This window comes from Perca flavescens, chromosome 5 (genome assembly GCF_004354835.1).
Source record: "Perca flavescens isolate YP-PL-M2 chromosome 5, PFLA_1.0, whole genome shotgun sequence".
Taxonomy (NCBI): domain Eukaryota; kingdom Metazoa; phylum Chordata; class Actinopteri; order Perciformes; family Percidae; genus Perca; species Perca flavescens.
Window position 1 is genome coordinate 40,387,711 of NC_041335.1, and position 24,619 is coordinate 40,412,329.

General features: G+C 38.9%; 1 protein-coding gene across 1 annotated transcript in view; it reads right to left on the reverse strand.

The window, feature by feature from the left end:
• Positions 1 to 24,619, reverse strand: part of LOC114556334 (scavenger receptor cysteine-rich type 1 protein M130) — a 35,655-nt gene that overhangs the window by 2,237 nt on the left and 8,799 nt on the right. The window contains exons 5-12 of the mRNA XM_028579236.1: positions 22,084 to 22,116; positions 21,866 to 21,979; positions 16,253 to 16,570; positions 15,872 to 16,159; positions 3,996 to 4,310; positions 3,619 to 3,906; positions 743 to 1,057; positions 356 to 649 (exon numbers count right to left, since the gene is read on the reverse strand). Coding sequence (XP_028435037.1) covers positions 356 to 649; positions 743 to 1,057; positions 3,619 to 3,906; positions 3,996 to 4,310; positions 15,872 to 16,159; positions 16,253 to 16,570; positions 21,866 to 21,979; positions 22,084 to 22,116 — 1,965 coding nt within the window. The remainder of the gene's footprint in view (positions 1 to 355; positions 650 to 742; positions 1,058 to 3,618; positions 3,907 to 3,995; positions 4,311 to 15,871; positions 16,160 to 16,252; positions 16,571 to 21,865; positions 21,980 to 22,083; positions 22,117 to 24,619) is intronic.

Genomic DNA, 24,619 nt, shown 5'->3' on the forward strand with positions numbered 1-24,619 from the left:
GAAGCACTTTGCTAAATTCTCCAGAATATTATTCTGGATCACCACTGAAAACTAAAAATAAATCTGCACATTTACAGGTCGCATTCACCCTCAGAAAAACAAAACGGATCCTAAATAAAGAAGTGATGTTACAGACAGAGAGACAGACAGACAGACAAACAGATAGACAGACAGACAGGCAGGCAAGCAGGCAGGCAGGCAGACAGACAGACAGATGGCTTGCTTCTAGAAACAAGCCCATTTCTCTACACTCCTGGATAACTTTACAGTTCAGTCCAATGGAAACCACTGACTGTCACTGTGACAGAGGAAGGAGCGCAGTCATCATCATAGATGATGTCACTGATGGGCTTACCTGAGCAGGTGAGATTGAGGAAGGACTTAAAGGATGCTGATTCTGCACACTCCCTCAGAGGAGATCCAGACTCAACACAGACAGAGCTGATCCCCCACACTGATCTGCGGGTGAACTCTTCTCTCTTTCCTACAGAAACAGCAGAGCCACAGTCCAACTCTTTGCAGAAACCAGCTGCTGTCTTCAGGGTCCAGTCAGAGTCAAAGTAAATCACTGGTCTCCATTCTCCCTGTTTCACCTCCAATGTTCCTGCACAGCGACTGTGTCCTCCCACCAACCTGACAGCATCAGCCTCTGAACAGAAACCGGAGAGTCATAAGCAAAAGAACAAAATGAGTATTATTAGAACAGAAATGAACCAAATCAGAGCTGCAGCTCCTCTTCTACCTGAGCAGGTGAGTCCCACAGCTTTTCCAGGTGAGCAGGTGTTTCTATCTGAGCCTGAGCTTCTACAGTCCAGGAGAGCAGACTCATGGCCTCCACACTGGAACTCTTTGGTCCTCATTGGAGCCTCCAATTCTCCATAGAGCGCCCCCTGAAGGACTGAAGGAGCCCCACAGCCAAGCTCCCTACAGACCACCTCTGCATCCTGCTGGTCAAAGTCATCTTCACACACTGAGGACCAGCGCTGGGTAGACTGGTTAGTCTTCACCTCCAGTCTGCCTGAGCACAGATTGGTCCCATTCACCAGCCTGACAGAGTCTGGAGAGATGATAGAAGATACAATAGAGAGAGAGAAAAAAAGACACCAGACACTAAATAAAAAGATGTCATCAAACAACAATTCACTGATCCAAACTTCACACCAGTTATTTAGTTTTCTCTCATCTCAAATGTGTGGGTTATTGATAAGATGCATAATTATGATTTGGTTTATGTCAATGTGCATTAGATCTTCTGGAAGGATCTGTGCATCTTCAATACGATATATCATTCAACTACTCTGTTCAGACAACTATTTACAATTAATAATATATATATATATATATATATATATTTCAATGATGTGTTTGAAAGATCGTTTAGTAAATGAAAAGGATTAATAATTCTTATTTCCTTTAAAGGATTAATGACCTGTGAGAGTGTGATTTGCTTTGACCTCTGTGTAATCACACGAGGAGGAAAATGAGTGAGAACGAGAGAAAAAGAACAATGGTGTAACTTATGAGCAGAGTCAAGCAAACAATGAGAGACAGACCATATATCTTAGCGTTTATTGTGTATTTTATATACATAAGACTGCAATCTGATTTCCTTGTTAAAACACTCCCTGAGTGTGAGTTTGGGGCTGTTCACTGCTGACCAAATGTGGTTTGGCTGAACTGTGAAACAGCTAGCTAGGTAGATAGTAGTAGTAGTAGTAGTAAATAGTTTTTTTCCACTGGGGAAATTTGCCTTCACATTCTGTACAGGGCCTCACAAATATACATACATATACAATAAACAGAGGCAGCTTCACCCCAAACACCCTATGATGCACCATTCAAACCTGTTCCACTAGCACTTCTTGAGGGCATTATATACAACATATAAATAACACACACATAACAATCATAGCTAGGGAGCTTACATTATTACATTACATGTCATTTAGCTGATGCTTTTATCCAAAGCGACTTACAATTGCTATATATACACATCAGAGGTTGCATGCCTCTGGAGCAACTAGGGGATACTCAGGGACACATTGGTTGATATATCTCAGTGGGATTTGAACCCGGGTCTCCTGCACCAAAGGCATATATCATATCCACTGTCATATCCACTGCGCCATCACCTCCCCCAGCTTAATTTAGGGATGCTATGGCAGAAAGCACAAAACTCATACTGTATGGAACCTTGGGTCTTCAGGCCACAGACCTGTATCTGCGTCCTGATGGAAGCAGTGTGAAGAAAGGGGAGAGTGGATAACTGGACTCCGCCATGCTTTGCGTTTGGTGGCTTTGCTTTTGAGATCTGATAGGTTGGGGATGGGAAGGTGTAGTGGAAAGTTCTTATTTGTCACACAGATGTGTGATATTTCTTTCATATTTTATCCATTACTCCATGTTTTTTATATTCTCATCATTTTATATATATTAACTTTATACTATACAATATTTACTCTGTTTTCTATATAATATATCAGTTATAGGGATTCAGTATAGTACTCTACTATTCTAAAAAGGTGATCATAGCTTCTCCTGTATCTGTCATGCAAGCCTATGCGGCCCCCTTTGTCTCCCTCATGCACACTCTACATGAGGCAGCGGGCTGAAGAGGTTTTCCACAGCCTGAAGAAGACTTCCGCAAAAGCCTCAAAGCTCAGCTCTACATGAGAGAATGACTTCCGCGGGCCGATGGAAGACTTCCACAAAAAGCTTAAAGCTCAGCAGTAAAAGAAGCAGTGTCAGCAGGAAAACAGTCCCTCCCATCTCATGCTCAGCTATAAAAACCCTGAAGTTTCTTTGTTCACTGACACACTTTCTCAGATTGCTTGTCAGTCTGTTAAACTGTCTCCTTCTTTTGCAAAAGAATAAAGAAAATAACTTAGAGAACTCCAGCGTGTCAGACAAACTTATTTTCCAGCTTCATCACCAAACACCAAAGAGATTTTCCACAACAAAGGCCAATTATTTTCGATGCAATCTGGGTGACGCAAATTAGTTTGTTTGTTGGTGGTTGGTGACATGTTGATAAAGCAGGGGGAACAGTAGAGGAGAATGGACTGGAGTATGCTCTTTAACAGTATAAGTAGTAGGTGACAAAGAGCAACTGAAAGTGCATTCAGTTTGCGGATGGCAAAGAGTTTTTGTTGGCAGTTTCTTATGGATGTCAGTGGTGTGTTGATTAAAACTCAGTTTAGTCTAGGGTGAGTCCAAGGTATTTGAAACATGAAACCATTTCAACAGGTTTATTATTTATGCAAATTGGGTTGTGAGAGATCTCCTGGGCTGTTCTGTGGGCTCTGGGGCCATTAATAAATAGTTATTTGGTTTTACTTTATAAATTCTGCAGATTGTCATTCTGGATCACTGCTGAAAACTAAAAAAATCACATTCACCCTCTGTTCAACAAAATCAAACCTGAATATGGAAGTGATGTCACAGACAGACAGACAGACAGACAGACAGTTTGAAGCTTCCAGAAACAAGTCCACTTCTCTACACTTTAGGAGGTCATTGTCCTTACAGGTCAGTCAAATGGAAACCACAGACTGTCACCGGGACACAGTAAGGAGCACACATTACTGTTAGATGATGTCATGTAACCGATGGGCTTACCTGAGCAGGTGAGATCCACGATGAAGTGAGAGGAAGCTAGTGATGCACACTCCCTCAAAGCAGATCCAGACTGAGCACATTCAGACCAGATCCTCAACACAGATCTGTCTGAGGACTCTTTTCTTCTTAAAGAAACAGCAGAGCCACAGTCTGACTCTCTGCAGGCAGCATCTGCTGTCTTCAGGGTCCAGTAAGAGAAACTCACTTGTCTCCATTCTCCCTGATGCTTCAGCTCTAGTGTTCCTGCACAGCGACTGGCTCCTTGCACCAACCTGAGGGCAGCAGGCTCTAGAAACCAGCGAGTCATCAGCAAAAGAACAAAGTGAGTTTCATTAGAACAGAAATGAACCAAATCAGAGCTGCAGCTCCTCTTCTACCTGAGCAGGTGAGTACAACAGCTTTTCCAGGTGAGCAGGTGTTTCTATCTGAGCCTGAGCTTCTACAGTCCAGGAGAGCAGACTCATGGCCTCCACACTGGAACTCTTTGGTCCTCATTGGAGGCTCCACTTCTCCATAGAGCGCCCCCTGGAGGACTGAAGGAGCCCCACAGCCAAGCTCCCTACAGACCACCTCTGCATCCTGCTGGTCAAAGTCATCTTCACACACTGAGGACCAGCGCTGGGTAGACTGGTTAGTGTTCACCTCCAGTCTGCCTGAGCACAGACTGGTCCCATTCACCAGCCTGACAGAGTCTGGAGAGATGATAGAAGATACAATACAGAGAGAGAAAAGACACCAGCCAGTAAATAAAATGAGGTGATCAAACAAATGTTCACTGACTCAAACTGGACTCAGTTCCGACAGACGGTGATCATTAACAACAGAATTCATCTTTACAGCATGTTCACATAAGTATTTTGAGGCGAGGTTATATTACAAAGTCAATGGAAAGATGTGAATGAGGCAATTTTAAATATTTGAACTTGAGCAAGAAATAAGTCAAGGATCCTTCCTTGGTAGGACTGGTCCTTCCAAGTCAGGTCTTTCTGAGGCTATGCCAGGCTCCTCCTTAGCATTCGGAGAACACGTAAATGGAACATTCAATGACGCAGAACTGTGTCATTGAAAATGTTTTGCCTTCACTTCTGCACTGCATTTCAAAACACTGGACGAAATGGATGTGGAACTGTGAACTGTGCTGTTCAATTTTTTTGTTGAGATGGAGAAGGTGAATCATCATCAGTCTGCTTGCAGGAGGAGAATATTCTGTTGGCAACTTTGCTCGCAACGTTTGAAGGTAGGTAACGTTACCGACGCTGATAGGCTATAATGTAAGCAATAGTCATTTTCTCTTATTTATCCCATGTCAATAAATTAAAAATTCATGGGAGTTCATGTTTGTAGTTATCATTACACTTACCGGTAAGGAGAATTGCATTAATTAATCTTAATTATATTAAGCTTACAGTAGCTAACAGTTTTCATTAGCTTGTAGTTTACTGCATACATGTAACATTAGCTCATTGTCCAGTAGCTTCTAGCTTTCAAACAATTGAAGTGCAAATTATGATCAGCAACTACAACAAGGTAAATGCTACCAGCAAAAGTAATAATAACACCATCCACTAACACAGTAAAGATAGCTAGGTGTACGTGTGTAAAATGGTCAACAGTTGTCAGATAAGACCATGATGAAGAAACTACACCACTACACCATTACATGAAGTAACTTCATGTTACAGCATGCTTTAATATACTTGTGAAAAAAATTCTAATCTTACCAGGACAGGTTGGATAACTACTGGACTAACCTAATCTTACCAGGACAGGTTGGATAACTACTGGACTAACCTAATCTTAACAGGACAGGTTGGATAACTACTGGACTAACCTAATCTTACCAGAACAGGTTGGATAACTACTAGACTAACAGGTTGAATATACTTGTGTACAGTTTATAGTAATGTTTGAATAAATGTTATAATAAAGATACACATTTTGTTCATGTCTCTTATGAGCTTGTTTACCTAATGAGTTATTAAAACAGGTGGCATCTGAATATAATTATTCAGTTAGAAGTTTACTGTGTCCAGGTCATAATTTGATGGAAAAATAAACATTGAAAAACTGTTTATATTATTTACACACCCAAAAACTTAAAGACACAGACAAACTTAATTCAATGCATTTATTATTTGAATGCCAATCTCTAATATAACATAATCTATTCAACATCTCTCTTTGGCCTCTGTCTCCCTGCTCTCTAGTATTTAGCTTTTCCGTCCTAAGTGAGCGCCTCCATTTGTTCCTTAGTCCCTGTTAAAAGACAGCAAACACAAGAAAAATGTACTGTTATGAATGCTATAACGTAACATTATGGAACATTATACTTGTTACATGGGTAAGTATTCATACATTTTAGCTTTCTTTTAACGTTGCTAGTGAAGTTAACAAGGTGCAGCTTTACTTCCCATCTTGCAGCTACAACTGATAAACACACGTATTATTAACTCTCTGCTAACGTTACACATATACAGTAACGGCATATAAAAAGAGATGAAAATGCCACCAGACATTAAACTTTACAAACACAAATGGCACAAAAGACAGCAACACAGCTAAGAGCCTAATGTTAAATGCTAAGTTCCATTAATCTAACGTTATCTTGGGGTGTATCTACCTACTTATTATAGCAATTTGTACCAGCATTAAAGCGTTAAGCTTTACATTGATGTAACACATTAACGGTGATAACAAATATACGGCAAACACTAAAGATACTTACATTTAAATGATTTCGCCATCAGCGATGTCGCTCCACTCCGCTTACGTCCTCCATTGTTAATTGTTTATGAGCTGGCAAAGCATAGGATTGCGGGTGATTTGGGAGCGCAAAGGATACACATATGCATCCTTTACTGTCTATGGGAAATTCTCTGAACGAAGGACTCAGTCCTTGGTGGAATTCTGAGGATCCTTGACATTGGAACAGTCTTTCAACAGACTTCAATGACGTAGCATCCTCCAAATTCCGGCTTCAGAGGATCCTTCCTTGACTTTGAGAAACACCTTGTGTCTTCAAAGTTAATCAGTGTTTAGATCCTCTGAAGTCCTGACAATGTTGAAGCACAAATGGACAAACAGATTATTTTAGCTGATTAGCTTTCTCATTATTGACAGAGGATGGACTCGAAAGGAGTTTTCTTTAGAAAAAGTAAGACTACCGGGTAAGTTCTGAAGTCATGTGTCTGTTGTTTTGTTGACGGAGCAACTACAATGTTAGCATAGCCCTGATTAATCCAACCTCCATTCAGAAATCCATCATTTTGTCCTGTGGACAGACATTTTGGAAATTGCCATCCTGGTGGGGTTATTTTGGCAATTACATGTACTAACCTTATTTGCAACATTTATTTAGTTTTTCTCTCATCTGAACCATCTCTTATGGTCTATGAACGCATCCGTCAAAAAAAAAAATGCTTTTGCAATGTTTATATTAATATTTTGGTGATATTACGGCATTAAAAACGTGGTCTGAATATCTCCGGAATCAGCAGAACGTCATCTTCCGCTTTTTTCTGCGAGATCATACGTCACTTCTGTTGTTTAAAAGGATACAGAGAAGACAGGGTTAGTCAAGATCACTATCTGTCTCACTCATTACAATTGGTTTACTCACGTCTGTGCCCCATTGTGTGTAAGCAATCCATGGACCTACCTACCACTCTCGATATACTTAGCAGTGAACTATCTTGACTGCATTGTATCATCTTTGGCCAGCTGGAGAACAACGATATGGAAAAGTCACTCAGGCTAAAAGGCGACACAGAAGAGGTGATTCTGAATGATTCTGAGGCAGTCTGGCTTTATTTATCCAACAAAGATGAATATTGCAACAACAGAGATCCATGTGAAGACAGGTAAGAGTGATTATTTTACAAAAAATAATGCATAAATGTGACAATGTTTACCAGTTGTTGATTCTGTTCACAACGCGTAGAATGGATGTAGTCATTGACAACAGTTCGCAAAGGTTTTGTTGTGTAAAAGTGAGCTTTGAATAACGTTAGATATGTTTTGGCCACTGTTTTATCAAACTTTTCTGTGCACAATTTTAAAAATGTATTTAACCTTTATTTAACCAGGTAGGCCTTTGAGAACAGGTTCTCATTTGCAACGGTGACCTGGCCAAGAAAAGCATAAGCGTGCAGGACAACATAGAGTTTCACATTCAATATAGTACAAGAAAACAGAATACAATAGGCTACATAAGCACAGATTAAGTAGGCAGTTCAAAGCCGGCACAAAGTGAGGTTAAGTAAGTTGATGGACATGCGATTGTGGTATGGTGATATCATAATATACATGAATAGACAAAATCTATAACATTGCTGAGATGTAGTAAGAGTCAGAATACAGTTAGTGCAAATAAAATTTTGGTCAAGATAGTGATGTGGATCCAGTGATCAGTTATAACGCAGTGTATAGAAATAGTCTATATGAATGCTGAGAAGTAGTGAAGTCAATTGACAGTTAGTGCAAGATGTAATCTAGTTAGTGATGTGGATCAGTAATAACACAGTAAACATGAACAGTCTGTCTAAATGTTGATTATTCAATTCCTACTGCAATACATCGACCAATGTGTCCCTGAGCAAGACACTTAACCCCTAGTTGTTCCAGAGGTGTGCAACCTCTGCCATATATAGCAATTGTACATCGCTTTGGATAAAAGCGTCAGCTAAATGACATGTAATTTAATGAATATAGTAAAGAGTCAATGTGCAGTTTATTTGTCTAGGTAGTGAAGTAGAATCACAGCATACATGTAAATACAGTCTATATGAATGATACATGCTGAGATGAATTAAAGATTCAATGTAAAGTTTGTGCAAAGTGTGGACTAGATAGTGATGTTGATCAATCATAGCACAATAGACATGAATAGACAGAACTATCTATACTTTTTGTCAATGGCGGCAGTGATGTCGTTTATGACCTTGAGGGTGGCTGTGGTACAGCCATGACCAGCGCGGAAGACAGATTGCATAGCGGAAAGGACGTGATTGGATTTGAGATGGTTAGTAATCTGGGCCCAGTTTTTCAAAAAAATTTATCTGCATCAAATTGATCTGGATTTGGAAATCCCATGTTTTGCTATTCAGGATCACCTGATCCATTTTACTTTTATACCAGTTTTTTAAAGGAACTTTGGCTTGGATCACTGTGATCAAGGGCCGGTTGTTCAAAACATTTAATCTGGATCAAAATTATCCGGATTTGGAAAGCCCATTTTTTGCTATCCAGGATCAGGTAATCAGTCTTACTTTTATGCTGGTTTTTCAAAGCAACATTGGATTGGATCACCCTTATCCAGATAGACAGTTTTCAAGATTACCAAATCCAGATTACCAGTGCTCTAAATGGGACAACATATCACAACGTGGGCTACCAGCTAGGTAAAGAACAGGTAGGAGAGCCAACATGGGGTTACTGTAAATGTTTCTTATTTTGAGACAAAACACAAAGATAACATAACCATCCACTTCCATTCATAATTTATTTTATGACCCCTCATCTGAGTTACAACAAATATACATTAACAAATATATTGTGGATATTTTGAAAATGTCTTAAAAACAAACCAAAAGGCTAAATGTCCAATAGTTTACAAAATAAGAAATGTTCAGGGTTCTTCATCTGAGGAGGAGAGACCAGCATTTCCCAGCCCTGCTTTTAGGAGGCAGATCTGAAATTTGGCTTTGGTTTGCTGCAGTTTGGTCAGCTTGATTTATTCCTCTGCTAGGAGTATCTATGCTTCTGCTCTTTCACTTTCTCATTTAAACATGGTGACGAGATAATTTCTGTTTTTACTTTACTATACTGAAAAGCTTAATTGGTAGCCTATGTCTACTTCATCTACTCTACCACTGTTACAACGATTACACAAGTCAAGTGCAAAATATAAATAAAAGTATATACACTATATGATACAAATGTATTATTTGACCAATTTTAAAGTTTTACTACATTTTCTTCCTGGAATCCACCTTGAAATCCTACCCCTTGTTGGGATCAGGATAATCTTGTTTTTTTGGATCAAAGTTATCCACATCCTACTGACAAGTTTTTAACAACACAAACTGAAGGTTTGATCCAGATTAAAACTAGGATTGAATTCCGTAATCTAATCGGATTTCAGAATCCTTCTTTCCCTTTTGAACAACCCATTTTCAAGATTTGATCCAATCCGATAACCAAAATCCGATCAGATTACCTTTGAATAACTGGCCCCAAAATACCAAATTTAAGGATTACCAAATCCTGTTTACCAGAGTCTTAAATGGAACCAACAGTGTAGCCTTCTGGTTTAGCAAAGAACAACAGATAGGCAAAATACCGGTGGCCACAAATAGCCATTGTTTGTTTTAATTTTAAGAAACAGAAACACTGTAGTAAACAAACATTTTACATTCCATATTTTGTTATGTTTTTTAGTTGTTTCTTTTGGTTACCCTATCTCATTAGATGTGACATGCTTCATATATGCTTCAAATATGAAGAAATGTATCTATCATCAGTAAAAATTGATTTTGTGATCATTCACTTAAAAAGAAAAATGCTCTCTGATTTTATTTAGTTAAAAAATCTCTTGTTGATTATCCTGATGGGATCAGGATAATCAACCAGCCAGATACAAAAAAGATACAAAGTGTGTGAAGATGTGGCATGTGACTGGCTGGCTGATGGGATCAGGATAATCCTGTTTTTTTTTTATCAAATAGATCCCAAACTGAGTTCATAGTTTTTTAAAAACATGGTCTGATCTTAGTTCGGAATCACTCTTTTGCTTTTGAAAAACCCATTTCCTAGATTTGATCCAATCTGTGATCCGAAATCCCACTGGATTACTTTTGGAAAAACTGGGCCCTGTTTATTGACCAACCTGTCAAAGACTTTCGGGTCAAAGGTGTCTTCCCCCTTCAAAAAGAGGGATCACTGCGGCGAATTTCCAATTTCCAGGAATTTCTGAAGATGCGAGAGATAGATTAAACAGGTTGGTAATGGGGCAAGCAATAATACAGATAATTTTAATGCATGAGATGTTTTTCATAAATGTTTATTTATTTAGGCCACATAAATGTGCTGTATATGGGATTGCTGTAGATTTAGAGGAAGAAGGGAGAAAAGTAGTGTGACTGAGAACAATAAATTGTTACAGATTATTCACAGCTGCCGGTTTTCAGTGATCTTCATGCTCAACGCTGCCTGCACCACGTAACCTACAGACTCAGCCATCATCACCAGAGCTCATCAACCATCTTTACAGCAATTACCACTTCCATCTATGCCAGGACTTATGTAAATATTGTACTTTTTCTGTTTTTCATATAGAATAAATATGAGGTTTGAAATAAAACCTGTAGTAACAAAATTTTCATTTGCACACATCCTATAAAGCTTGATATACAGTATGAAGTCATTACTGAGTCCCTCTATGGTGAGAGTAGAATGACAGACAACACTGCTACTCAAAAGCGATTTTACATTTACATCTATCTACTATTTTATTCATATATTACACTACTTGTTTTGAACCCATGACTTTGGTAAACTCATTTCAAGCACCAAAACAATTGGATCACATGAGTAAAGGTGGGTTTTACGACATTTTAAGAATTTCAAAAAGCAAATATAAATTTTTTAGCTTTAGGGCCAAATTATTTAGAACTAATTTCAGCCTCAATTAAAAGAAAACTGAATGTGTTCTTAATATGTTGATTTAAAATACATGAGTATCAGGCTATATCAAATACACAGAAAGGTCAATTTGAGAAGATATGAAAAAATGGAGAAAAAGCCCTTAGACTTAAATTTGTGGGTTATTGATAAGAAGCATGATTTGGTTTATATCAATGTGCATTAGATCTACTGGAATGATCTGTGAATCTATAAAATTATTTATCATTCAACTACTCTGTTCTGACAATTATTTACAGTTAATAATATATATATTTCCATGATGTTTTTGAAAGTGTGTTCAGTATATTAAAATGCTTAATAATTCTTATTTCCTTTAAAGAATTAATGATGTGTGAGAGTGATTTCCTGTTGACCTCAGTGTAATTACGTGAGGAGGAAGAAGAGAGAGAATGAAAGAAAAGAACGATGGTGTAACTTTAGAGCAGAGTCAAGCAGACGATGAGAGACAGACCATATGGCCATATAGTTTTCCTTGTTAACACTCCGCCGAGTGTGAGTTTGGGACTTTTTTCTGCTGGCCAAGTGTGGTTTGGTTGGACTGCGAAACTATGGAGGAAATATTTATTCATAATTCAAATTGAAAGTCCAAAGAGAAATTGAAAGTCCAAAAGGAAAACAAAGCGAGATCCAATTAAAAATATTATTTTTTAAATTTTCCATTTGGCTTTGGCTTTTGAATTTAATATTTGGCTTTTGAATTTCAATTTATCATTGGATTTTAATTTTCATTTAATATTTGGCTTTTGAATTTCAATTTAACATTGGATTTTAATTTTCATTTAATATTTGGCTTTTGAATTTCAATTTAACATTGGATTTTAATTTTCATTTAATATTTGGCTTTTGAATTTCAATTTAACATTGGATTTTAATTTTCATTTGGCTTTTGAATTTCAATTTAACATTGGATTTTAATTTTCATTTAATATTTGGCTTTTGAATTTCAATTTAACATTGGATTTTAATTTTCATTTAATATTTGGCTTTTGAATTTCAATTTAACATTGGATTTTAATTTTCATTTAATATTTGGCTTTTGAATTTCAATTTAACATTGGATTTTAATTTTCATTTGGCTTTTGAATTTCAATTTAACATTGGATTTTAATTTTCATTTAATATTTGGCTTTTGAATTTCCATTTAACATCGCCTTTTCATTTGGACTTGACACATGTCAATGTAAATGAGGAGGCGTGGCCCAAAGGCTGGTGGGAGGGTCTGAAACCAAAGGGATGCAGAGGCACCTTATGAGCAGCAGGGGGAGCTTACTGCTGAGGAGCACACTGTTAAGCATCTGTCTGCAGATTCAACACTAGGCTGGGTCTGGTTTCACATGATAGAAAATGATGATGTAGGCTAAACACAAACCATATTTCATGCTACAACCGTGAAGTTTTCATGTAGTTATTATAACTGGGCCCGTGTTAGTGAGGACTAGATTAGGACTGGATTTAAAGCTTATTCTGGTTCCCAACTTCGCCCCAGGTGTGTCTGTTTAAAACACGACTCAGGCAACTTCTCTCTTGATGTTATATTTAATTAAGCAACAGTAGAAACATGGGTGTGGGTAGCTCTGCTTACGTGTGTTTGGGTGTGGTCAGATCTCGAGGACGCACATACACAATCTCAACCGGATAGTCATCGTCCGAACTGCGACCTCTCCTTTTTCTTTCTCTCACTTTTTTCTCCGGGTGGTGCGCGCGGTGAGAGGTGCGTGTCCCCGTGGAGCCTCCTCACAACTATCATAAAAAAGCAGTCGATTCTATGATCTAGATCCGGAGTTTGCCGTATTAGCAGCAGCAAACAACTGGAAACTTTTTACAATTTTCATCTGCTATTCCAACACTAAATTCACTATTGAGACTTTTTTATGCAATAAATTAACTGTGTAGAGTTTGAATATGGGCAGTTTTACAAACGTTGATGGCCAACTGCACATTTTCTCCGATGTTGTCAGAAGCTTCAGTCTGACGGGACAGCCAGCTGGTGCGGCCGGGATCGCCTCCCTGCCGGCCGGCCAGTGATGCTCACAGACACCGCTGTTAGCTGGAAGTCTGACAAAGTAGCCTACACGGGCTGTACAAAAGGCCGTCGATCAGGAGTGATAGTTGTGAGTAGGCTACATGTTGGAGAATAGTGCGGAAATGCACCTCACACCGCGCGCACCACCTGGAGAAAAAAGTGAGAGAAAGAAAAAGGAGAGGTCGCAGTTCGGACGATGACTATCCGGTTGAGATTGTGTATGTGCGTCCTCGACATCTGACCACACACAAACACACGTAAGCAGAGCTACCCACACCCATGTTTCTACTGTTGCTTAATTAAATATAACATCAAAAGAGAGAAGTTGTCTGAGTCGTGTTTTAACACCTGGGGCGAAGTTGGGAACCAGAATCAGCTTTAAATCTAGTCCTAATCTAGTCCTCACTAACACGGGCCCAATTATAGTAACTACATGAAAACTTCACGGTTGTTGCATGAAATGTGGTTTGTGTTTATCTTACATCATCATTTTCTATCATGTGAAACCAGACCCAGCCTAGTGGTGAATCTGCAGACAGATGCTTAACAGTGTGCTCCTCAGCAGTAAGCTCCCCCTGCTGCTCATAAGGGGCCTCTGCACCCCTTTTGTTTCAGACCCTCCCACCAGCCTTTGGGCCACGCCTCCTCATTTACATTGACATGTGTCAAGTCCAAATGAAAAGGCAATGTTAAATGGAAATTCAAAAGCCAAATATTAAATGAAAATTAAAATCCAATGTTAAATTGAAATTCAAAAGCCAAATGAAAATTAAAATCCAATGTTAAATTGAAATTCAAAAGCCAAATATTAAATGAAAATTAAAATCCAATGTTAAATTGAAATTCAAAAGCCAAATGAAAATTAAAACCCAATGTTAAATTGAAATTCAAAAGCCAAATATTAAATGAAAATTAACAGCCAATGATAAATTGAAATTCAAAAGCCAAATATTAAATTCAAAAGCCAAAGCCAAATGGAAAATTTAAAAAATGATAATATTTTTAATTTGATCTCGCTTTGTTTTCCTTTTGGACTTTCAATTTCTCTTTGGACTTTCAATTTGAATTATGAATAAATATTTCCTCCATACGAAACAGCTAGCTAGCTTAGCTAGATCGCTGCAATCGCTGACCAGTGGACGGTCGCATCCTTGGCCTGTACGGACAGACAGGAGCAGGTACTGCAGTTGGGAGAGGTTTGAGAGGATGCAGATGTGTCGCTAAGGAGGGTCTGCTGTGACTGAAGGTGTGGTTCCTGCTGCTAATCGCTGCTGTGCTTCTGCAGACTAAGACAGGTCTGGAAAGAGTGACTTCCCCTGACAGTAGGATCTGTTCTCATTCTGCACACAGAGATACCGCTGTTCTGTTTCTTCATCAGCTCCAACATTAGGGGGCCAACCAAACTTAATGCAAGCTTGCTTAAAGAACAAAGTAAAACAAAGAGTGCACTCTGGTTAACACAAACTACAAACTAAACTGCCCAGGCCTTCCTGTTTTTTTCATATTGGGATTTCTCTGTATTGATGTGATTTAATTTCTGCATTTAGTTATTAGAAAGTGGAAACTGATACAGAGTTTGTGTTGTTTCTCATTATACACTGTAAAACTAAATAGGTAAATCTATAGATTTTGAGCAGTTAATTAAAATTATATGTTGTTATTAAACCAATATTGTTCCCTTTGCCATTCATTAGTAAAGTGACAGCGCAAGTCCTAGTTACCCTAAACAGGTTCATTATACAATAAGATGTCACCTACACCGTTTTAACAAGCATTGGAGTTTAAATTGGTGAAACAGTTTTATTAATTCATGAGTTGTTTTTCCATTTTTGAGTGTATGTTGAGAGAGTTAAATACAAAACAGCAACATCTCAACCTTAAGTAGGGCTGGAAGTGGCATTCATCAACTACACCCTGGCCTCTGAAGATATTGTGTAGTTTTTGGTTTTAAGGTCTTTATTGGTGATTTATTTGGTTGAAATTGCAGCTACAATCCGTTACAGTCAGTCTGTAACTGTGATGACGGACAGGAAGCCTGATGTGTTGATGTCTGCGCTGTGTGTTGACGTCAACACATGTATTGGGTGCAATCTAGCATCTACCAATGATCAGAGCCATACAGAATCTGCAGACGGCTAATTCGGCAGAACTTTCTGCAGATTTTTAAAAATATAAATTAAAAACTTAAATGAAAATCACAATGTTACCACATCTCCACATACTAAATTCTGCAGATTTTCATTCTGGATCACAGCTGAAAACTTTAAAAAAATCTGCACAGGTAGAGGTCACATCAGTTCAATAAAATGGACCCTGAATAAAGAAGTAGACAGTTAGACAGTTAGACAGACAGACAGTTTGAAGATATCAGAAACAAGCCCACCTATCTACCCTTCAGGTTGTCTTTTGTCCTGGATAACTTTACAGTTCAGTCTAGTGGAAACCACTGACTGTGACTCTGTCACAGTAAGGAGCTCACATTACTGTCATAGATGATGTCATAGATGATGTCACTGGTGGGCTTACCTGAACAGGTAAGATCCACCATGGAGTCAGAGGAAGCTGATGCTGCACACTCCCTCAAAGCAGATCCAGAATGAACACACTCATACATGATCCACCACATAGATCTGTCTGAGGACTCTCTCTTTCTTACAGAAACAGCAGAGCCACAGTCTGACTCTCTGCAGGCTGCAGCTGCTGTCTTCAGGGTCCAGCCAGAGTGCTTGTAACTCACTGGTCTCCATTCTCCGTTATGTTTCACTTCCAGTGTTCCTGCACAGCGACTGTCTCCTGCAACCAACCTGACAGACTCTAAACAGAAACCAGAGAGTCATCAGCAAAAGAACAAAGTGAGTTTCATTAGAACAGAAATCAACCAAATCAGAGCTGCAGCTCCTCTTCTACCTGAGCAGGTGAGTCCAACAGCTTTTCCAGGTGAGCAGGTGTTTCTATCTGAGCCTGAGCTTCTACAGTTCAGGAGAGCAGACTCATGGCCTCCACACTGGAACTCTTTGGTCCTCATTGGAGGCTCCACTTCTCCATAGAGCGCCCCCTGGAGGACTGAAGGAGCCCCACAGCCAAGCTCCCTACAGACCACCTCTGCATCCTGCTGGTCAAAGTCATCTTCACACACTGAGGACCAGCGCTGGGTAGACTGGTTAGTGTTCACCTCCAGTCTGCCTGAGCACAGACTGGTCCCATTCACCAGCCTGACAGAGTCTGGAGAGATGATAGAAGATATAAGAGAGAGAGAGAAAAGACACCAGCGATAGAATGAAAAGATGTGATAAAACAACTTCAATGATTCAAACTGGACTGTTCCAACAGAAGTTGATCATTAACAACAGAAATCATCTTTATGGTGTGTTCAAACCGGCCGTTTCATGCAAATTCAGAGGAGAGGTTACGTACAAAGTCAATGGGAAGACGTGAATGACGCAAGTTGAAATATTTTAACTCAAGCAAAAAATGTTACGCTGTGAAAGCCAATCAGTTTACATCCTTTGATGCCCTAATGTTGTTGAAGCTGAAATGGAGGAACAGATGATTGAAGCTGTCTGTAGATCCTCATTATTTACAGAGAGTGGATGCAAAAGGAGGTTTCTTTAGAGGTGATTTAGATGGTAGAAAGTGCCACTATACTACGTAGAATAAAAAGATCGCCAGTGCAACACAGATGTCTCATTCATTTATAGTTTGTTTTATTTTTTAAAGTGAATAGCAGTGACTAACATTTTGATGTAAGGTTACATCTTTATCAGAGTCCTCCCAGGATGATGACATCCTGCCCCTGTTGCACCCGATTGTTGTGGTTTGCAGAAGCACAGGGAACTCTCTTTTCTACTTGAATGTCACTATACTACATTACAGTCAGTTCACAGCTGTATTGACATCTGCAGTGGCAAATAGTCAGAGCTGACCCCCACCCACATCAAGAACTGCAAACAAATTATTTAAATATTAAAATATTAAATATTATCAATAATTTACTTATATGAAGATAGCATCCTCCTAAATTGCATATGATTTGTATGTTGTGATTTTATTTCAAGTTAACTGGTCTCTCCCTGCCTTCCGAGCTAACAAAAATATCTTCTAAGAACATTGTGGGAACGTTGATTTGAAATGTTCCATAAACGTTGAAATGTCCAGTTTGCTTAACCTTGCTGGAATGTTATCTTAATGTTAGAAAAACTTTGCTGGAACGTTAGCATAACGTTGCTGGAACGTTATCTTATGGTTAGCATAACACTGCTGGAACATTAGTATAATGTTTCTGGAATGTTATCTTAAGTTTAGCATAATGTTGCTGGAATGTTAGCATAATGTTTCTGGAACATTATCTTAAGGTTTATATAACATTGCTGGAACGTTAGCATAACATTGCTGGAATGTTAGTATAATGTTTCTGCAACGTTATCTTAAGGTTTGCATATCGTTGCTGGAACGTTAGCATAACATTGCTGGAACGTTAGTTTAATGTTTCTGGAACATTATCTTAAGATTAGCTTAACGTTGCTGGAACGTTAGCATAATGTTTCTGCAACGTTATCTTAAGGTATGCATAACATTGCTGGAACGTTGTTCCAACGGTGTTCTCTCAATGAGCTTCATGAGGTAGTCACCTGAAATGGTTTTACCTTCACAGGTGTGCTTTGTCAGGGTTAATTAGTGGAATTGTTTCCCTTATTAATAAAAAAGCAAAGGGTGGCTACTTTGAAGAATATAAAATATAAGACATGTTTTCAGTTATTTCACACTTTTTTGTTAAGTACATAATTCCATATGTGTTCATTCATAGTTTTGAAGCCTTCAGTGAGAATCTACAATGTGTTCTCTCAATGAGCTTCATGAGGTAGTCACCTGAAATTCTTTTCACTTCACAGGTGTGCTTTGTCAGGTTTAGTTAGTGGAATTGTTTCCCTTATTAATTTAAAAGCAAAGGTTGGCTACTTTGAAGAATCTAAAATAAAAGACATGTTTTCAGTTATTTCACACTTTTTTGTTAAGTACATAATTCCATATGTGTTCATTCATAGTTTTGAAGCCTTCAGTGAGAATCTACAATGTAAATAGTCATGAAAATAAAAAGGAAACGCATTGAATGAGAAGGTGTGTCCAAACCTTTGGCCTGTACTGTATAAAAAATACAACAACACATTATCTGTGTCTTTTCCCGTTGGTTGTCTTGCAGATAACATAAACAAACACCTGGCGATGTGCTGTTTGGATGCTCATATAAGAAAACAGCAGAAAATCTTTTGTTATTGTGGCCTCCATGTTTTCACCATTGACATACTGTATATATCACAGGACTTTTATGTGCATTTTGAACTTTTTGATGTGCTGTAAAAGTGTGCAGTTATATAATAAAAAGTGGGCACTTGTAATTCACATGGTTGTGTAAAGAAATATAGTTGAAAGAATGATGTAGAAATATTATTCTTCATATTCTAACCTTAAAATAACATGATAACATAACAGAAAGTGCACATTTTTATGTTCTTGAAATGTTCCAAATAAAAATTATTTGAATGTTGTATTGTTAATACAATTTTTGGGGAACGAACGTTCCTGAACTTTATACTAACCTTAATGGGTAACTTAACAAATAATACCAGGACATTCTGAGAATGTTATGAGAATGTTTTCTATAAACATTATGAGAATGTTCATCAAACATAAATACAGTGATAAAGACGTTCTGAAAACGTAGTTCTAAGAACGTTTTCTATCAACATTGTGAGAACTTTCATCATTCACAAATAACATGATAAAGACGTTCTGATAATGTTGTTCTAAGAAAGTTTTCTATCAACATTATGAGAACGTTCATCAAGCACAAATAACGTGATTAAAGACATTCCTTAAACGTTGTTCTAAAAACATTTTCTATCAACACACAAATTCACAAATAACAGCATAAAGACTTTCGAAGAATGTTGTTCTAAGAACGTTGTTCTAAGAACGTTTTTTTCTCAACGTTACATGAATGTTCCGAAAACATTATTTTAATAACGTTTTGTATTAACATTTACACAACTTTTAAAGAACATTAGTGAAAGTTCTGGGAACGTTCCCTGTTAGCTGGGTTGCTGCTTCAAACTGCATTCTCCAGCTATGGTAGCCAAAGTAACAAATGTGTCCAAAAAGTTACACAAGTTGGACTACAGTTACAAAATGCAACATGTGTCATGCACGGAGTCTCCCACTCTCGCATGCATCACACTGAGGGCCTGCGGGCCTGTATTGTGGAGCTTAAGTGCAACATGGAGCTTGAGGATGCAAAGAAAAAAAGATAAACAGGAGAATTACCTTTTGAGCAATACGTTTGGAGTAAAGTCGGAGGTATGGAACCATTTTAAACAAGTCGTGGGCAGTGACAACATATGTGTCTGCTTTGTCGAGTGCATTAAGTTCAGCACGCTGTTCGCCTATGACAGCAAATAAAACGGGGACTTGGATGATGAACACATGAAGCAGGCTAGCCCTGGCAGAAAAGATGATAGTCAGCCTTTCAGAACGTCCTCTTTTGTTACTTCTCCAAGCATAGGCTACCCCTGAGGGCGAGGCAAGACCTCACAGAGAAATACGTTGAGTTTTTTTTTTTTTTTTACGTTTCTTCATTCAGATCTATTTGTGATCCGTTCCATTCTGCATAAACAAACAGCGTAGTTTACATGCTTCACTCTTGTTGCAGTATTCATTAAGATCATTTTAAACAGATTTCTGCAGTTCAAACAACTCTGAATTGTAGTTGAGAACATCAGTTATAATGGCCCACATATTAAAAAAGGTTGAAATCGGGCTCGGGCTCATAATTCCAGTTAATGTGTCGGGCCGGGCTGGGCTCGGACACAACGTGCTCGGGTTGGATCGGGCTTGATTTTTTGGGCTCGATCTAAGCTCTACCTCTCTCACAATACAATGCACATTGTACGTGGGGAAAATACTAATGCGCATGCTCTAAGTGTTTGTGTGTTCAATGTAGATCCCAAGAATTTGTTAAGTCAAGCTGCTGGTAAAAATAACCGCAGTTTTAATGTGGAGTGGTTTTCAAAGAAAAATCGGCTAATGGTTAGCACGAAAACGAAGGCACTCCTCTGTTTTCCTTGTCTGCTATTTGGGGGAGATGGTACATGGTCAAGGACGCGTTACACAGATTTAAAACATCTTTTTAAGAGGATCGCAAAACATGAAAGCTGGGCGAGTCATCTGGATAATGCTGTGAAGCTGGGCTTACTTGGAAGGGTAAACATTGCTGCCCAAATTGACAGTGCATACAGGCACTCCATTGAACAGCATAACAATGAGGTGGAGGAAACGGTACATGCTCAGTCTGATCATAACATGCATTAAACCGTGCGGAAAATGTGAAACTGCACTGCAGGGCTACGACTCTCTGAATCCGGGAATATGCTGATGTATTTTCAAAACTATGTGTGAGGGCAATTCAAGGCTTCAGAGGCACTATGGCACCCAGCTTATCTTTAAAGGGACACCCAGCACTGTTCAAAACAAACTGTTGGACTGCATGTATGAATTGTACAGGGATGAGGTTGACACAAGCAAGTGAACAAGATAACATTTGTTGCTATACAGGCAGATGATATCTTTTGTCAATAACAAATGGTGGTTGTGTTGTCATACATGTTGCCTGACAATTACGTTTGAGAGTTTTTTTGAGTTTTTTCATGTCAAAGACAAAACTGCACTCTCTAATAGTATCAAGGGTGTACTGGAACTACTGAATGATGATGGTGCAGTTGTAATGAGTGGAAATGTTTGAGGACAGACTGTAATGATAGAAGGATTCAATGCAGTTTGGGTAACCGCACTGCGTGCTCAAGTGTATCGAGGACAGACACACACAACCAGGATGGGATAAGGCCACCATAAGTGAGGCACACGGCTGTCAGTCGGGAGTTTTTTTCATTGCTCATGGCAGAAGTGGATGTTTAATACAACACTGCAAAAAAGAAGCATTGATGCAACTGGGATTAGCATTGTGCGCGATACATTCTGCAGATTTTTATTCTGGATAATAGCTGAAAACTGTAAAAAAACAAAAAAACATTTGCATTTCAAGTTCATATTCATCCTCCGTTCAACAAAATAGACCCTGAATAAGGACATGATGAGAGAGACAGACAGGCAGACAGACAGACAGCTTCCAGAAACAAGCCCACTTATCTACACTTTAGGATGTCATTGTCCTGGATAACTTTACTGTTCAGTCCAATTCAAACCACTGACTGTCACTGTGATAGAGGAAGGAGCACATATTACTGTCATAGATTATGTCAAAGATGATGTCATAGATGATGTCACAGATGGACTTACCTGAGCAGGTAACATTCAGGATGGATGCAGAGAAAGTTGATTCTGCACAATCCCTCAGAGCAGATCCAGAATTAACACAGACAGAGCTGATTCTCCACACAGATCTGCGTGAGGACTCTTCTCTCTCTTCTACAGAAACAGCAGAGCCACAGTCTAACTCTCTGCAGGCAGCAGCTGCTTCCTTTAGGTACCAGGGAGAGCTAGAGCACACTGGTCTCCATTCTCCTTCATGTTTCACCTCCAGTGTTCCTCCACAGTGACTGGCTCCTCCCACCAACCTGACAGAATCTAAACAGAAACCAGAGAGTCATCAGCAAAATAAGTAATTTTAATCAAGAAAAGATGAAACTGAAACTGCTGATTCTTTATTTGTCTTTTCTGTCTCTGTGTACCTCTTGAGATGATTTCTCCTTCAGCCTGGAGTCCTGAGGATAAATCAGAAGGTAAACATCAGTATAAAGCAGCATGATTGGATCACAGCCATGGACAGAACAAACTCTCTCAGGTTGTTCTGTAAAGAATCTTCTAGCAGCTCAGAAACACCTCAATAAACTCATTCAATTTATTAAAGATAAGATGAACACATGAATACACAGAACAAAGGTCTGCTGTTTGGGAGGAATTCAAAGAGAACTTATTCTGTATGTATCTTTAATTAAGCGTACCTATTATAAAATGTGCTAGAGCAGGGCTTCTCAAATCCAAACCTAACAGCAAGTCAATCTGGACCCAGCCCATACCTGAGTCAAAAAGACAATACCTTGTGAAGTGTAACATTTTCTATTATTAAACAGATTTTCTATTGATCAATAAATTGTCAGTGACTTTGAACATACAGCAGTAGTGTAACGGACCATAGTTAATTGGTGATTGTACAGACCCACTCACATTTTACATTTAACGCTGAGCAAAAAGGGGTCAGAGTGTGGTTACACTTCCTGTAGTCTTGTTTTACCAGACCTTCCTCCACAGTGCTACAGAGATGGGTCTGGCTTGTCTAAACAGCATTCGGGGATGGGAGAAAAATGTGCTCCGGTGTATTGGTGTTTCTGTTAAAATCCACCTCGATTTTTGCCTATTTGCTACACCCAAATGGAAAAGCTTATAACAGAAGAACTACAAGGCCAAGATAACAGTGTTGAAAAAAAGAAGAGAAAGTTGTTTATTTTGTGTTCTAAGTCCAGTTTTGTAGGTATTGGCATGTGTCTGTACATGTGTGGTAATTTATATTAGAAGCAGTGTGTTTGAGTTATAGAACTATAAGTCTGCAAAATACTAAAATGTTTAAACATTCCGAAAAAGATTACAAACTAAATAAGGTAAATGTGTTTTTTGTTGTTGTTTATTTGCCTACCCCTCTCTTATAATTCAATTCAATTCAATTTTATTTATAGTATCAAATCATAACAAGAGTTATCTCAAGACACTTTACAAATAGAGTAGGTCTAGACCCAACAACTCCAGTAATTCCCCCAAGAGCAAGCATTTAGTGCAACAGTGGCGAGGAAAACCTTCCTTTTAGGAAGAAACCTCGAACAGACCCAGGCTCTTGGTAGGCGGTGTCTGACGGTGCCAGTTGGGGGGTGATGAACAGTGGCAATAATAGTCACAATAAAAATAACGGAACAGTGACTAAAAATAGTAGTTGTTGTAGTACATGGTGTAGCAGGGCACTGAAGGGTGTTATTGGGTGTAGCAAGGCACTGCAGGGCATAGCAGGGCATAGCAGGGCGTAGCAGGACGTAGCAGGGTGTAACAGGGCATGAGCAGGGCGCGGAGCAGGACCACGGTGACAGCTGCAACCATGATTTAGGTGGCGCCCTAATCCAAGGAAAACTGTTAGGTGAAAAAAGAACATAAGGACTCCGGGGAATAAGCTCCACAGAGCTAAGTTAGTAACAAGCATTTCTGGGACATGGATGCACACAGATGGAAAGAGAGAGAGGAGCTCAGTCTATCAAAAGAAGTCCCCCAGCAGTCTAAAACTGTAACAGCATAGTTAAGAGCTGGTGCAAGGCAAACCTGAGGCAGTTCTATAAGGGTTGGTAGCTGAATCTGACGACTATGAAGAGAAGCAGAGAAGAGAAGGGGCTATAGCTATACACCGTCCCCCGCCAGTCTAGGTGAACACTGCAACTCCTCACTCCCTAACTATAAGCTTTATCAAAGAGGAGAGTTTTAAGTTTACTCTTAAATGTGGTGACGGTGTCTGCCCCCCGGACCCAGACTGGGAGAGAGAGAGAAGGATTTTAAATTCAATCCTGGATTTTATAGGAAGCCAATGCAGAGAAGATAATACAACAGGAGAAATATGATCTCTTTTCTTAGTTCTTCTCAGAACACGCACTGCAGCATTCTGGATCAGCTGGAGAGTCTTAAGGGACTTACTTGAGCAACCTGATAGTAAGGAATTACAGTAGTCCAGCATGGAAGTAACAAATGCATGGACTAGTTTTTCAGCATTGTTTTGAGACAGGATGTGCCTAATTTTGGCAATGTTACAAAGGTGAAAAAAGGCTGTTCTTGAGGTTTGTTTTCAGTTGGCGTTAAAGGATATATCCTGATCAAAAATAACTTCCAAGATTTCTGACAGTAGTGCTGGAGACCAGGGCAATACCATCCAGGGTAGCTATATCTTTAGATAATGAGGTTCAGAGGTGTTTGGGGCCCAGCTCAATAACTTCAGTTTGAGTTTAACATCAGAAAATTGTAGGTCATCCAGGATTTTATATCTTTAATGCATGCTTGAAGTTTAGCTAACTGACTGGTTTCGTCTGGCTTGATTGACATGTATAATTGGGTGTCATCCACATAACAGTGAAAATTAATTGAGTGTTTCCTAAAATTAGTGCCTAGAGGAAGCATATTTAAGGATAATAGAATATGTCCAAGCACTGAGCCTTGTGGGACGCCATAGCTAACTTTAGC